Raw genomic sequence first — 15,101 nt, 5'->3', positions numbered from 1 at the left:
AGAACAGTCCTGTGCCCATAGAAGCAGGAGAAAAGATGATCCAGATGAGTCGGTTCAACCATCCATCTCTGTAAGGTGACTGTGCATATAACTGTTTCGATCTAAGAGTCTGGCACTCAGAGGACGTGGTACTGATAGGGATACAGTAGTAGGTCCACCCACTCCAGCATTCTTGGGCTTCCATGGTGGCTCAGACAGTAAAGGACCTGCCTGTCTGCACTGGGGGAGATCTCCCCTGGAGGAGGGCATGGCAACCCACTCCAGTGTTCTTCCCTGGAGAATCCCCGTGGACAGAGGAGCCTGGCGGGCTACAGTCCATGGGGTTGCAAAGAGTCAGACACGACTGAGTGACTAAGTACAACACAGCATCTCAACTATCAGGCAAAGCATCCCCATAAGGAAGCCGGGAGCAGGCACTATTCTGAGGGCCCAGTAAACATCAGCCCTGAGACAAGTCTGCTGATAGATGTGTGCCACCTGGAGGTGGTGCCTGGAAATGCTGCCACAGGGTTTTGTGGGTCAGTCTTTGGGAAGCTGCCCTGAGCCTCAGATGGAATATGAGAAGCGAGGGTCAAAAATCAGCTGGTGGTTGTACCAGTAAAATGATCCAGATTGTGAGCTCTATAACTGCAGGTACCATGCCTGTTTCTTTTTTCCCTGTATCCTTAGCATCCAGGGCATGGTGGAGGCTCAATAAATCCTTGTCAAATAACTGCATAGATGAATGTCACCAAGACTCAAGCAGCAGAATCATAATGAAGCAGAAATGAAGACTAGAAATCAGTAAAGAGTGTGAGAACACAGAAACTAGGGGTGGGGCAGGAAGCAGGAAGCCTGTTGATTTCCAGCCTAGAGGTCAAAAGGATGCATTTGGGTCCCACCTCCACCATCTAGGTAGATGATCTTAGCCTCAGTTTCCTCGTGGGTAAAATGGACACAATAATAATCATAGCATCACCTTCACAGGCTCATTCTAAGAATTAAATGAGATCATGTATGTTAAGAGCTTGGCATACAGTTCAGTTCAGTTCAGTCGCTCAGTCGTGTCCAACTCTTTGCGACCCCATGAATTGCAGCAGCACTCAGTAAATATTAATCCTTGTTCTTCATGGCAAGGGAGGAATCTCACTAGCTGGCAGCTTACAATGGAGAGCTTCTTGGATAATTGTGACCTTGAAGCTGCTCGTCTTTTTCACTGTGGTGTTAGGAACTTTACCAGAACTGGGACTTAGACACGCGCAGCGAGACTGAAGCTAAGTGTGAGACTTCATGTATTTCAAACCAGTGGTGACCCATGAAAACACAGTACCAATCTCACCCCAGAGGCAGAGGCTGATTAAAATCATATGTAAACCCAAAAAGAGTGAGAAAGAGGAGGGATGGTTGCAGCCCTCACAGGACCATCTGTTTTCTTTCTCTCTTCTCATGAAAGATAATCAGCTGACTCATCTTTTTCCCGCAGGCCTTTATCTGCTCTCCCCTCTAGGTCGGCAAACCCTATGTTTAGGCCTTTAATGTGTAAGTACTCGGATCACACTGTTTTAATACAGCTTCCTCTCCTCCCGTGCAGATCCACAAGATGCATTCTTTCTTGGACTACATCATGGGTGGCTGCCAAATCCAGTTTACAGTGAGTTGTTTGTTTGTTTCTACTCAGGGAGCAAGGTTGGAGGGCAGTGCTGGGTGTGGGGCACGAGGACCCACAGTCTGTTAAGACCCTGGGTTGGCTTTGCTCGGGTTTCACTGCTGAAATATCATACAGTAACATCTCTGACCAACCTAGATAGCATATTAAAAAGCAGACACATTTCTTTGCCAACAAAGTTCCGTCTGGTCAAGGCTATGGTTTTTCCAGTGGTCATGTATGGATGTGAAAGTTGGACTGTGAACAAAGCTGAGTGCCAAAGAATTGATGCTTTTGAACTGTGATGTTGGAGAAGACTCTTGAGAGTCCCTTGGACTGCAAGAAGATCCAACCAGTCCATTCTAAAGGAGATCAGCCCTGGGTTTTCTTTGGAAGGAATGATGCTAAAGGTGAAACTCCAATACTTTGGCCACCTCATGTGAAGAGCTGACTCACTGGAAAAGACCCTGATGCTGGGAGGGATTGGGGGAAGGAGGAGAAGGGGACGACAGAGGATGAGATGGCTGGACGGCATCACTGACTCGATGGACACAAGTTTGAGTGAACTCCGGGAGTTGGTGATGGACAGGGAGGCCTGGTGTGCTGTGATTCATGGGGTCGCAAGGAGTAGGACACGACTGAGTGACTGAACTGAACTGAACTGAACTGAACATCTCTTTACAATGAGGTCACACTTCTGTTTTCCCCATGACTATTTTTTCAGCATCCTATCAGGAAATGCATGCCATTCAACCTCAGAGGGTTTGGGGAACCAGTCTATTATGCTTTCCATTCTTTCAGTAACTGCAGGAGGCAGGAGGCAGTGGGTGGGTTGCCAGATTCCACCACTGGGTGAAAAGGGTTGGGGAAGAAGTGAACCGTGCTAAAACGGCCCACTGAACCATGGCTGACATCTTGGCTGTGTTCATTTGGACAGAACACAAGCTTATGTGTCGAGCCCAATGGTCAGTGCTAAGAGTAAGCCATCTAGATGACTCATCGGGCAATGAAAAAGTGAGTTCCAAAAGACTGGAGAACCAGCCTGTCAATGTCGAGAAACAGAATTAATGAGTGGACTAAGGATCTTCTCCTACATGGAATCTGTGAGCCCATGGGATTTGTACACTCCTAATAATGTATTTGGTGGTGGACTGGGTCTTTTTTAAGTGTCTGGGTGGACCAAAATTGTAAGTCCACCTGCCCTGGAAAAACTTGCTCTCAGTGGCTTCATACTCAAAATCCTCCTAGTTTCCAGCAGACATGAGCTGCAAAAAGAGAATACCCAGATGATAAGAAATAGATCTATTAAAACTGTGGGAAAGTCATATGGATGTAAACAAGTTGTGAAGCATCTGTGCCCCATCTTACAGAAGTGTACTTGTGAAACTCAGCCCTATTTAGCTTCCTAGATGGGCTCAATCATGTGAGGAAGGCAAAGAAAATGGTTTGAGCCCAAGAGAGTCGACTGGACCAATGTGTTCCTAAGACATAAGGTAGTGGAACCCAAAGGATTAGAGGGGGGTTCCCCAAGGGGATGAGATAAGGCCTCTCCCTAGATAGAGGCTGGGCTTTTGCTATAACCTACCCATGTCCTGCCTAAACGCAGGCCATTGTTCATTTGCCACTGAATACTTATGGGAGTTAATTATAGATTACGGTCATTTCTTTAAAGTCTAAGGTTCTCTAAAGGCACACCCATAGAGCTCCCCACCCCCATATACACACTGGCATGTTTAGAAAGTAGTAAGCACGTGCATTGTGGGCAAACACCCCGACCTCTGTCTGTCCTGCGCACTTGGAGGTGGAGGAGCCAGCAATGTCACAGAGGAGACAATGTCCCTTGATCTTAGGCAAAGGGCTGGTTTCAGGAAACTATTCATAGATTTTCAAGTGAAAGCTCTATCGATTTGGATCTGTTTTAGGTTCTATAGATCCCATGCTTTTGGACAACTCTTTACTCAACCTTCAGGGGCTTGCTTTGCCCTTGGGCTGCAAAGAATCCACCTCAGTGAAAACTGGAAGTTTGAGCCCAGAGGGTTTCCAGCTCTACACCCTGGCTCACAGAGGAGAGGGGAGGTCATGTGGCCCCCCTGGCCCAAGGAGATTATTCTTCTGGCGTTGCTCTCCCCTCCTCCTCACTTTTTTAAAAACTGCTTAAGTAATAAGAAATTACTTGAGTAACAAGAAACCCATTTTTTAAAACTAGTCACTTGCCAATTAACTTTTTATGTTTTAACTTTATTTATTTTGGCTGCACGGGGTCTTTGTTGCTACGTGTGGGCTTTCTCTAGTTGCAGCAAGTGGAGGCTACTCTTCATTGCAGTGCACAGGTTTCTCATTGCGGTGGCTTCAGTAGTTGTGGCTAGCAGGCTCTAGAGCATGGGCTTAGCTGCATGTGGAATCTTCCTGGAGCAGGGATCAAACCTGTGTCCCCTGATTTGGCAGGCAGAATCCTAACCACTGGATCACCAGATGTCCCATCCTTCTCACTTTTGCTGACCCTCCCCAACTTGGAGGGACCACGTCAGTGGTTATCACCACCACTTCCTCAGCCCCCACTTCTCAGCCCTCCAACATCCACAGAGGGACCTGCAGGAAGTCTGCAGAGAGTGAGGAGCAAGACCTCTGAAGAGGGAGAGCAGGTGCAGATAAATCCCAAGGAGAAGGGGCCAGACCATAGTTCAGTTCAGTTCGGTAGCTCAGTCATGTCCGACTCTTTGTGACCCCATGAATCGCAGCATGCCAGGCCTCCCTGTCCATCACCAACTCCTGGAGTTCACTCAGATTCATGTCCATCGAGTCAGTGATGCCATCCAGCCATCTCATCCTCTGTCATCCCCTTCTCCTCCTGCCCCCAATCCCTCCCAGCATCAGAGTCTTTTCCAATGAGTCAACTCTTCGCATGAGGTGGCCAAAGTACTGGAGCTTCAGCTTTAGCATCATTCCTTCCAAAGAAATCCCAGGGCTGATCTCCTTTAGAATGGACTGGTTGGATGTCCTTGCAGTCCAAGGGACTCTCAAGAGTCTTCTCCAACACCACAGTTCAAAAGCATCAATTCTTCGGCGCTCAGGCTTCATCACAGTCCAACTCTCACATTCATACATGACTACTGGAAAAACCATAGCCTTGGCTAGACGGACCTTAGTCGGCAAAGTAATGTCTCTGCTCTTGAATATGCTATCCAGGTTGGTCATAACTTTTCTTCCAAGGAGCAAGTGTCTTTTAATTTCATGGCTGCAGTCACCATCTGCAGTGATTTTGGAGCCCCCGAAAAAAGCAGTGCCTAAAACAAAATCCTTCCTCGTGGAGGGCTCCAGGCCAGGGATGCAGGAGAAGGTGATAGGTGTTCTATTTTGAGGTTTCTGTTAAAGAAAGCATAACAACCACCTCATTGTAAAATTAAGTCAATAATTTCTTGTTACTCAAGCATTGCCAGCTAATGTAAATGATAAGCTGTAATGCAAACTATTATTAACAATTGACCTGCCTTACTTAATTTGGCCTATAAGTATTTGTTATCTGTCCAGTCATTTCATTGAAGCCATCTGGAAAAATGAAGGGAACTTTGCAGAGGGATGAGAAATGAGAACAGGGCTTCCTGGTATGGAGATGAACAGAACAGAGGAAGTGAGTCCAGGATGACTCAAATGTTTTGTGCCTGAAGACAAAGCATGTTGACCCCATTCATAGAAATATGGAAATCAAGATTAGCCACCAGACAGCAGAATGAACTTCCCCAAAGATGTGGTGGGGGTGTTTTCAGGTATCCCAGTGAGATGGCATTTATAAATATGGCCCTTGGTTTCAGGAGAGAGGTGGAAGCTGCACATATATAGGTCTGGAGGAGATAGCTAAAGAGAAGAAGACAGAAAGATAGGGAGCCTGGTAATAGAATGCTATGGAAAATCTGCATTCAGCAACAGGGGAAAGAGGAGCCAACAGTAAGATAAGATGCGTCAGAGAAAAAGGTCCCAGAGGAGGCAGTAACTCAGATGATCAGGAGAAAGTCTTACAGGATCAAGGACAATAATCTCATATGCTAAAGAAAAGATAAGGTGAAGAATGAAAACCAGTGACTGAGCCATGTGATGAGTAAGCACAAGTCATCTTCAGAAGAGCAGCTTCAGCAGAATGAGACCGTAGGCCCAGGTTTTGGGATGTAACAGTGAGGACGTGAACGCAGTGGGTATATATCTACTCGATCAAGACAGCCGACAGTGAAGGAAAGACAAGACGTGGAAAGTAGGTGCCAACCTGAGGATGAGAAGAGGGGAATTTTAAGTAATAAAATAAGCAGAAAAGATCCCAAGGAGGGAAGCAGATAAAGGATGCTAAAAAGAGCCCCCATCAGTGATTCTTCCTCTTTTTCGGTCCCATGGACCGCTTGAAATCTGACACAAGATCTATATCCACTCACTGGAAAGTGCACACACTCCATCCCACACACAACTACAGGATGCCCTTGGGCACCCGTGAGGCCAGCCTTTGTTCCTCGTGTGAATTCTTGAGTCATAAGGGCTCTGGAGCAACAGTCATGTCACGGTCTTGGGAGAGCTGGGCAGAGGTTAGCAGACATTGAGGGAGAGAGATTGGGTTCCATACATTTGGCACATGGTGCAGCAGCCAAAAGAAAACCAGGTACTAGAATTTCACCTACAAAATCAATAGCTATAGACAGCATAGATGAGGCCAGACTCCATAAGATATCTGGAAAGACAATGGTAAAAGAATTAAATGTTTCTGTCGAAAGTTATTGCCTTTCCAGATGCAAAAAATGTTCATTGTAAAATGGATTTTCACGGAATCAGGTTGTAAGCAACACAAACGTCCAACAATAAGGTAATGGCTATATAAATCATTGTAGCTCATTTAAGTGGACTATGATAAAGCCATTTTAAGTGATAATTATAATGACTTGTAATCACATGAGGATATGTTAATGTCATTAAGTGGACAAAAAAAGAATATAAAACAAAGCTTCCCTGTGATTACAACTATGTTAAATGTCTTTATGTATTATATATATATTTTACATATAAAATTTTAAAATATTTTGTATTTATATATATGTAAAACTAAAAAGGAAAAATATGACTTACTGAACTAGTAGAATCCTGAGTGGTCATTTTCCTTTTATTATATTCAGATGACCCTTTTTATTATTTGTAATTTTTTTTTTATTAAAAGGGGTATTGCTGGGACTTCCCTGGTGGTCCAGTGGTTGGGACTTTGCCTTCCAATGCGCAGGGTGGGGGTTCAATCCCTGGTCAGGGAGCTTAGATGCCACATGCTTTGTGGCCAGGGAACCAAAGCATAAAACAGAAACAATATTGTTAAAAATTCAATAAAGGCTTTATAAATGGCCCACATCAAAAAAAAAATCTTTAAAAGGGCAAGTATCACTTTTCATTATCTCTGATTTTATTATCTATTTTTAATAATATGATATAACAAGCTAAATGTGGCTAAGCTTGAAGATTAGCCTTCAAGCCTAAGAAGAGATCACCTATTAAAGGTCCTCTCATGTCATCTTTTCTGACCTTAATACACTTAGAACATCCTGTGCCCACACTATGCCTCGGTTTAGTTTTAAATCCTGATTTTAAATGTCAGACTAAATAGTGATGGGCTCTTGTGTAGACCTCTGAGACATGAGACTGAGTCCTGGGTTGAAGAGGAGAATGTTTTGCATGTTCCAGGAAGTGAACCAGACAGGTTCTTTCTCATCTTGTCTTGGTTCCTATTTCTTTCCTGCTATGCAGTTTTGAGGAGGCAGAAAAGCACAAGAATTATATGTGTTATTTAAGAAATGGTCCAGCCTGAACAGTATCACCACCTATAAGGCTCGTTGTATAGGCCCAAACTGTATACAGACTTAAAAAGAAAAATGAACAGCTGCCCTATAGCAGATGATATCACAAAGATTTCAGAGAGATCAGACAACTAACCAGAGATGGATTCACAGCAGCTTTCCCCAAAAAACATCCAGGTGGGTCTTAAATGGCCCAATTGTCAGAGGCAGGGAAGGGATCTGAGGCATGGGCTCAGTTCAGGTAAGAAGTTAAAAATATCCAAGGAAGGATAACATCGTTAGCGTCGAGCCTTTTTTGGAAGCAGTTCCTCACACTGGGGACTTGGCAGCGTAGAGAAAGTAAGCACTTTGCTCTCATACTTTACAAGATTTTGCAAAACTGCTCCATGGCTCTGCTTAATGAACAGCGAGGCCTCCTGGGCAGAAGGGGAAACAAAGGAGGCCTGCTCCGGGGCTGACCACTGGGAAGATGAGAGTGCACACCAGAACCGCAGGCTTTCCTAAATGCTTCATAGCAGAAGAGGAAAACAGTAGCTCTGCAAGCCTGCCACATTCAGGAAGCCAGGAATCAAGAGCCTCCTCCACAAACTAGCATTTTTCAGTCATTTTCATGCTTTTATTTCTCAACTTAGTCCCATCTTTCACAGCCTCCCTGTTGCTTTTTAAAATAAACCTAGCCTTTCTCTCTGTTCTCTTGCACTCATGCTAACTTAAAGAGCACAGAGAATTCGTGATAGAAGACCACCTCCTGAAGACAAAATTCTTATCTCCAGCCCCATCAGGGAGACTTTAGGAACCATCAGTTGCTGGGGGGAGGAGGAGGGGTGGGGGGGGGATCTTTGAGCTGCCTTGTACCTGAGACTCTCTGTTTACTGTCAAGTCAAATGATAAAGTGAGACGAGGTAGCTGAGAACTATACAAAAAGATCTTAATGACCCAGATAACCACGATGGTGTGATCACTCATCTAGAGCTAGACATCTTGGAGGAAGTGTGAAGTCAAGTGGGCCTTAGGAAGCATCACTACAAACAAAGCTAGTGGAGGTGATGGAATTCCAGCTGAGCTATTTCAAACCCTAAAAGATCATGCTGTGAAAGTGCTGCACTCATTATGCCAGCAAATTTGGAAAACTCAGCAGTGGCCACAGGACTGGAAAAGGTCAGTTTTCATTCCAATCCCAAAGAAGCCAATGCCAAAGAATCCTACTACTGTACAATTGTACTCATCCCACACGCTAGTAAAGTAATGCTCAAAATTCTCCAAGCTAGGCTTCAAGAGTATGTGAACCGAGAACTTCCAGATGTTCAAACTGGGTTTAGAAAAGGCAGAGGAACCAGAGATCAAATTGCCAACATCCACTGGATCATTGAAAAATCAGGAGAATTCCGGGAAAATATCTACTTCCGCTTCATTGACTACACTAAAACCTCTGATTGTGTGGATCACAACAAACTGTGGAAAATTCTTTGGGAGACAGGAATACCAGGCCACCTTACCTGCCTCCTGAGGAACCTGTATGCAGGTCAAGAAGCAACTGTTAGAACCAGATATGGAACAACAGACTGGTTCCAAATTGGGAAAGGAGTACATCAGGGCTGTATATTGTCACCCTGCTTATTTAACTTATATGCAGAGTACATCATGCGAAATGCTGGGCTGGATGAAGCACAAGCTGGAATCAAGATTGCTGGGAGAAATATGAATAGCCTCAGATATGCAGATAACATCACCATTATGGCAGAAAGTGAAGAGGAACTAAAGAGCCTCTTGATGAAAGTGAAAGAGGAGAGTGAAAAAACTGGCTTAAAACTCAACATTCAAAAAACTAAGATCATGGCATCCGGCCCCATCACTTCATGGCAAATAGATGGGGGAAAAAATGGAAACAGTGACAGACTTTATTTTCTTGGACTTCAAAATCACTGCAGGTGTTGACTACAGCCATGAAATTAAAAGATGCTTGCCCCTTGGAAGAAAAGCTATGACCAACCTAGACAGCATGTTAAAAAGCAGAGACATTACTTTGCCAACAAAGGTCTGTCTAGTCAAATCTATGGTTTATCCAGTAGTCATGTATGGATGTGAGAGTTGGACTATAAAGAAAGCTGAGTGCCGAAGGATTGATGCTTTTGAACTGTGATGCTGGAGAAAACTCTTGAGAGTCCCTTGGACTGCAAGGAGATCAAACCAGTCAATCCTAAAGGAAATCAACCCTAAATATTCATTGGGAGGACTGATGCTGAAGCTGAAACTCCAATATTTTGGCCACCTGATGTGAAGAGCTGACTCATTAGAAAAGACCCTGATGCTGGGAAAGATTGAAGGCAGGAAGAGAAGGGGACAACAGAGGATAAGATGGTTGGATGGCGTCACTGACTCAAGGGACATGAGTCTGAGCAAGCTCCAGGAGTTGGTAAAGGACAGGGAAGCCTGCCATACTGGAGTCCATGAATTGGACACAACTGAGTGACTGAACAACTACAACAACAAATGATAAAATATTTTTATGAGCAGAGGGAACTATAGAAAGCAGTACGTGATAGGGATCATTATTTTACTTCCTTTTTTCATCACATAATTTTACGTTTAATACCCTTCCCTAAAGTTTCATCAGCATCTCCTGAGCTTGAATAGCCTTTGTGGTTGTCGTAAATAAGGGGGCCACCCCCACAAAAGAGTGCAAACCCCAGAGGCCTGCAGAAAAATAAAAAGCAATTTCCATTGGGCATGTTTTTCTCTACAGCACCACCAGGAACAGGCAACTCAATACTGCCTACTAACCTTGAACTTCAAGTTACCCCACTTCATCATCTCCTCCATCCCCAAGGAGATCTGGCCACTCCCTTCCCTAACTGGCATCTAACCTCACAGTCAGTCAACGAATATCCTATTTCTGTTCCATGCTTAATATATTCCATCACAATCCTCTTCTCACCACCGTCTCTGCCTCTCCCTAGTTTGTTAAGCATGAGGGAATTATTCCAAGCCTAAGGATGAAGAGTTGATAGAAATGAAAAGATGTAGAGCACTGGGACCAGAGTGAAGAAAGAGAGGAAGGCACCTAGGGTGCAAAATTTAAGGATACATCACTCGGATTGGGCAAGTGTAGGATCAGCTCAGATGAGTGCCTTCCTGAGTTTATGCCTAGTCACCTCTCTTGTCTTACCCTAATCTCAGCCCTACGATTTTTTTCAAAATTTAATATAGTTGTTGCCAAAATTTTTAATGCTTATCTAGATGTTACATACACTTCTTCCCACACCACAGGGACTCATCCAGGTAATACATCTGGGCTCAGATGCTGCCTTTTGGTGCCTACATGCTTGGAGGATCTCACCTGTGCTTAAGAGATGTTCAGTAATGTTTCTTGAGTTGCCATTTTTCTTTATGGAGGCTTTCCCCTCTATTCTTTATATTATCTGATTTATCTGATTTCATTCTTTGGTTTTACATCAAGATACCAGAATGTTTTTGTCATCACAAGACACCCTTGACAATCAGGTAATCAACACACATGGGACAACTGCAGTATTAAAAAACACAGATAGATTGGAATGTCAGTGATTTGCAATATTTGCAATGTCACTGATAAATCAGAGCAGAATCAAGTTTGTGTGTGTGTGTTAAGTCGCTTCAGTCATGTCTGGCTCTGTGACCCTATGGACTATAGCCCATCAGGCTCCTCTGTCCTTGGGATATTCCAGGCAAGAATACTGGAGTGAGCTGCCATTTCCTTCTCCAGGGGATCTTCCTGACCCAGGGATTGAACCCACATCTCTTATGTCTCCTACACTGGCAGGTGGCTTCTTTACCACTAGTGCTACCTGAGAATCAAGTTTATCTCTGCAACATCCTTGCAGTCTCTAGAATTTTCTACAGTTCTAAAGTGCTTTCCACAGAAGGAGAGAAAAAGATGCTTTTCTTCTAGCCTTCCCAGCATTATGTTTACTTTTTAAACACTATGTACACCTGTGAGGTGCCATGATCTCCTAAGTGTGTCTTGTCAGGACAGAAGTCAAGAGTGGTGGGTGTGTGTTGAAACTTAGCAAATCCAGGGGGCCTGAGATGCTTGATTTCTCCAAACACTGCCTCTTGGGTACCTTTCGAGTATCTTCCTTGGAGAAGTTTTCCAGGGATTGTCTGAATGTATCTGGACCTTTGTCTGGTTGGTGCCCCATAGGTGTGACCTAAAATGCTTTTTAATTGCAAAATGCATGTAGACTCGCCACCCTCAACTAACTTTTCACCACAGTTCATGTTATCTTCCTCTCTTTTTTCACTGGCTTGGCTTTCACCTTCAGGATGAAATCTTTCTCAGAAGATATTGGATTTCACTGGTCCTTTTAGGTCACCCCCAATCATCCTCAGTCACCCATTATCCCACTATTTTTCTTTTTAAAAATTATTTTATTTTAATGTTTTTATTGAAGTATATTTTATTTACAATGTTGTTTTAATTTCTGCTCTACAGTAAAGTAATTCAGTTATACATATAGATACATTCTTTTTAAAATATTATTTTCCATTACAGTTTATCATAGGATACTGAATACAGTCATCTGCAATATACAGTAGGACCTTGCTGCTTATCCAGTCTATATATAATAGTTTACAGCTTGTTGTTATTGAGTCATCAAGTTGTGTCCGACTCTTTACGACCCCACGGACTCTAGCCCACCAGACTTCCCTGTCCTTCACTGCCGGGGTCCAGCCCTGGTGGATCCAGGGTGATTTGAAGGGGGGGGGGGACGGCGTTGGCATCTTTGGAAAAATACATATTTAATTACAAATATAGAGAGAGATTAGAAACGGATAGTGTAGTAGGAGAATTAGTGGAGAAAAGAGGCTGAATTCAGCCAGAGAAACGGGAGAAAGAAGCGACATGGTGGAATCAGTCTTTCCGGAAACTGATCCGATTTCTTTATTTTGGGGTTTGCTTATATACCTTTTGTTACACATAGGGATGAATACAGAGTCACGCGGGGATCTTAGGGATATTACATCATCTTCTGGCCATGAGTAAGACCTGCTGACATTCTATGGTCCTTTCTTTCTGATAACCAAAAACCTTATTTCTTCCAAGGGTGTTTTTTCTTAAACCAGGCACCACCCTCCAGATAAAGTTGCATTCCTATAGGGTAAGGGTGTAGTGAGTTACAATCAAGAAAGGAATTTATTTAACCCAAGGTTAACAGGATTAATCTTAAAGGTTAATACTTATTTCTCCTATATGCTTAAAGGTTAATACTTATTTCTCCTATATTGTTAGTTATATTCATTATAAGGACAGGGAATATGGAGATTTAGCAGCAAACATCAGCCTGACAAATGAAAATCCTTTCACCAATGCTCCACTTAAGATTTATTTAGTCTTAAGATAGCGATAAAGTTACATTTTTACATAACAAAGACACAGTGATTCATAACAAAGCACAGTGATCTATTACAAAAGAGAAAATTCATTAACTCAAAAAGTCTAGTATTGCTAACATCAAAAACTACTGTATTTCCTTTTCTATATTCCAAATACATTGATTAATATGTTCCCAGGTGCCTAAGGATATGGAGGCCTGGCGGCAATCATTGACTCAACAATGAGAAAAGCCCTATGCTAATTAAGATTCTCAAAATACTCCAAAACTCTCTGTGCTGTTTAAGGTTAACACGTAGTAAACAATCATGTGGGTAGTGGCAGGAGTATGGATAATCCTGTCACACAAGCTAGTCTGTCAGCAGAGAGGTTTGACCTGAGACATCCTTGTCCCACCCAGAGCAGGGAATTAGCAGCAATCATTGACACAACAAATGAAAAACCCTTCACCAATATAATTCCTAACCAACTCACTATACTGGTAATTTCTAACTCCCCAAAAGAATTTGCCTTTAGTAAGTCTAAAACATCTCGTGCCTCTCAGATTTGGAGGCTGTAAACAATCACATGTGGCCGGAAGAACCTATACAGGCGGGCTAGATGACCTTCAGAGGAGTTTGTAAGCTGAAACACTCTTGTCACACCCAGGAATTTTTATTGCCTTGGAGCTGCACGTTTACTCCTTCTCCAAGAAAAATGGTTATGGGGGAGAGCCCCCCGTAAAGTCAGAGGTGTAGGCGAGAGCATAAAACAGACTCTGGTTTTGGGGTAGATGCTCGGGAACAGGGGGTTTCCTGAGGCTTGATCACGCCTTTGCGTATGCCAAGCCTCTTTCCTCATGACCTTTGCCATGGGCGGAGTTCCTCACACTGGCCCCCAACACTTCACTATCTCCTGGAGGTTCCTCAAACTCATGTCTTTTGAGTCAGTGATGCCATCCAACCGTCTCATTCTCTGTAGCCCCCTTCTCCTGCCCTCAATCTTTCCCATCATCAGTGTCTTTTCCAATGAGTCAGCTCTTCACATCAGTATTGGAGCTTCAGCATCAGTCCTTCCAGGGAACATTCAGGGTTGACTACCTTTAGTTTACAGCTGCTCGCCCCAAACTCCCACTCCGTCCTTCCCCCACACCCCCTCCCCCTTGGTAACCACAAGTCTGCTCTCCGTGTCTCTGAGTATGTTTCTGTTTGCACATAAGCTCATCTGTGTCATAGTTTAGATTCCACCTGTAAGTGATATATTTGTCTTTCTCTTTCTGACTTACTTTTTGCTTAGTGTGATCATCTCTAGTTGCATCCATGTTGCTGCCGATGCATTATTTCATTCTTTTTATGGCCCTTAGTATTCCACTGTATATGTGCACCACATCTTCTTTATCCTTTTATCTGTGGATGGAGTTAGGTTGTTTCCCTGTCTTGGCTATTGTGAATACAACTGTTATGAACATGGAGGGTACATGTATCGTTTTGAAATAGTTTTGTCTGGATATATGCTCAGGAGTGGGATTGCTAGATCATATGGTAACTCTATTTTTAGTGTTCTGAGGAACCTCCATAAGAACCTCCATACTGTTTTCCATAGTGGCCTCACCAATTTACATTCCCACCAAGAGTATATGAGGGTGCCCTTTTCGCCACATCTTCTCCAACATTTGAACAACTAGTTTTTAAAGCTAATGAATTTCTTCTCTAACTCTGCTTGTCAGCAGGATGTGTAACATACCACTTTCCCCCTCCCTCAGGCTGCATCACTGTCAAGGTTAAATGAAATATGTTCACTTTAAATCCACCCACTCTGCTATCTTCTCTTCCAGGTAGCTATAGATTTCACGGCCTCAAACGGGGACCCCAGGAACAGCTGTTCCCTGCACTACATCCACCCCTACCAGCCCAATGAGTACCTGAAGGCCTTGGTGGCAGTGGGAGAGATTTGCCAAGACTATGACAGGTATGAGACTTCCCATCTCTGGGGGTTCTTGTGGCCCCTGGCTGATCCTGGGCAGAATAATGGAAATGAAGTTATGCTGAGCCTCATGAAGGGACAAAATAAAGCCTAGCTCTAAATGTGTTATCCTCTTCACCTCGAGAGGAACTGAATTCATGCCAAGCTCACATTGGCCACCAAAAAATCCTTTCTTCTCTTACTTGGCTGGCAGGACCACTGGACAGAGATTTTGGTTCTCTTTTGTGAAGTTTCATTATGTGCCTTACTACATACAGAAACTTGCACAGTCGGGTGCATTGACTAGCAGCATAATGTCGCAGAACATCAAGCTCCACTTGAACATCTAAAT

General features: G+C 43.6%; 1 protein-coding gene across 1 annotated transcript in view; it reads left to right on the top strand.

Annotated features, from left to right (window-relative positions):
• CPNE4 (copine 4) overlaps nt 1-15,101 on the top strand; it is a 493,909-nt gene that overhangs the window by 453,765 nt on the left and 25,043 nt on the right. Inside the window, exons 9-10 of the mRNA XM_040232688.1 lie at nt 1,571-1,630; nt 14,622-14,755. Coding sequence (XP_040088622.1) covers nt 1,571-1,630; nt 14,622-14,755 — 194 coding nt within the window. The remainder of the gene's footprint in view (nt 1-1,570; nt 1,631-14,621; nt 14,756-15,101) is intronic.

This window comes from Oryx dammah, unplaced genomic scaffold (genome assembly GCF_014754425.2).
Source record: "Oryx dammah isolate SB20612 unplaced genomic scaffold, SCBI_Odam_1.1 HiC_scaffold_2, whole genome shotgun sequence".
Lineage (NCBI taxonomy): Eukaryota > Metazoa > Chordata > Mammalia > Artiodactyla > Bovidae > Oryx > Oryx dammah.
The sequence above is the reverse complement of the archived record's forward strand: the minus strand, read 5'-3'. Positions and strand labels throughout refer to the sequence as shown.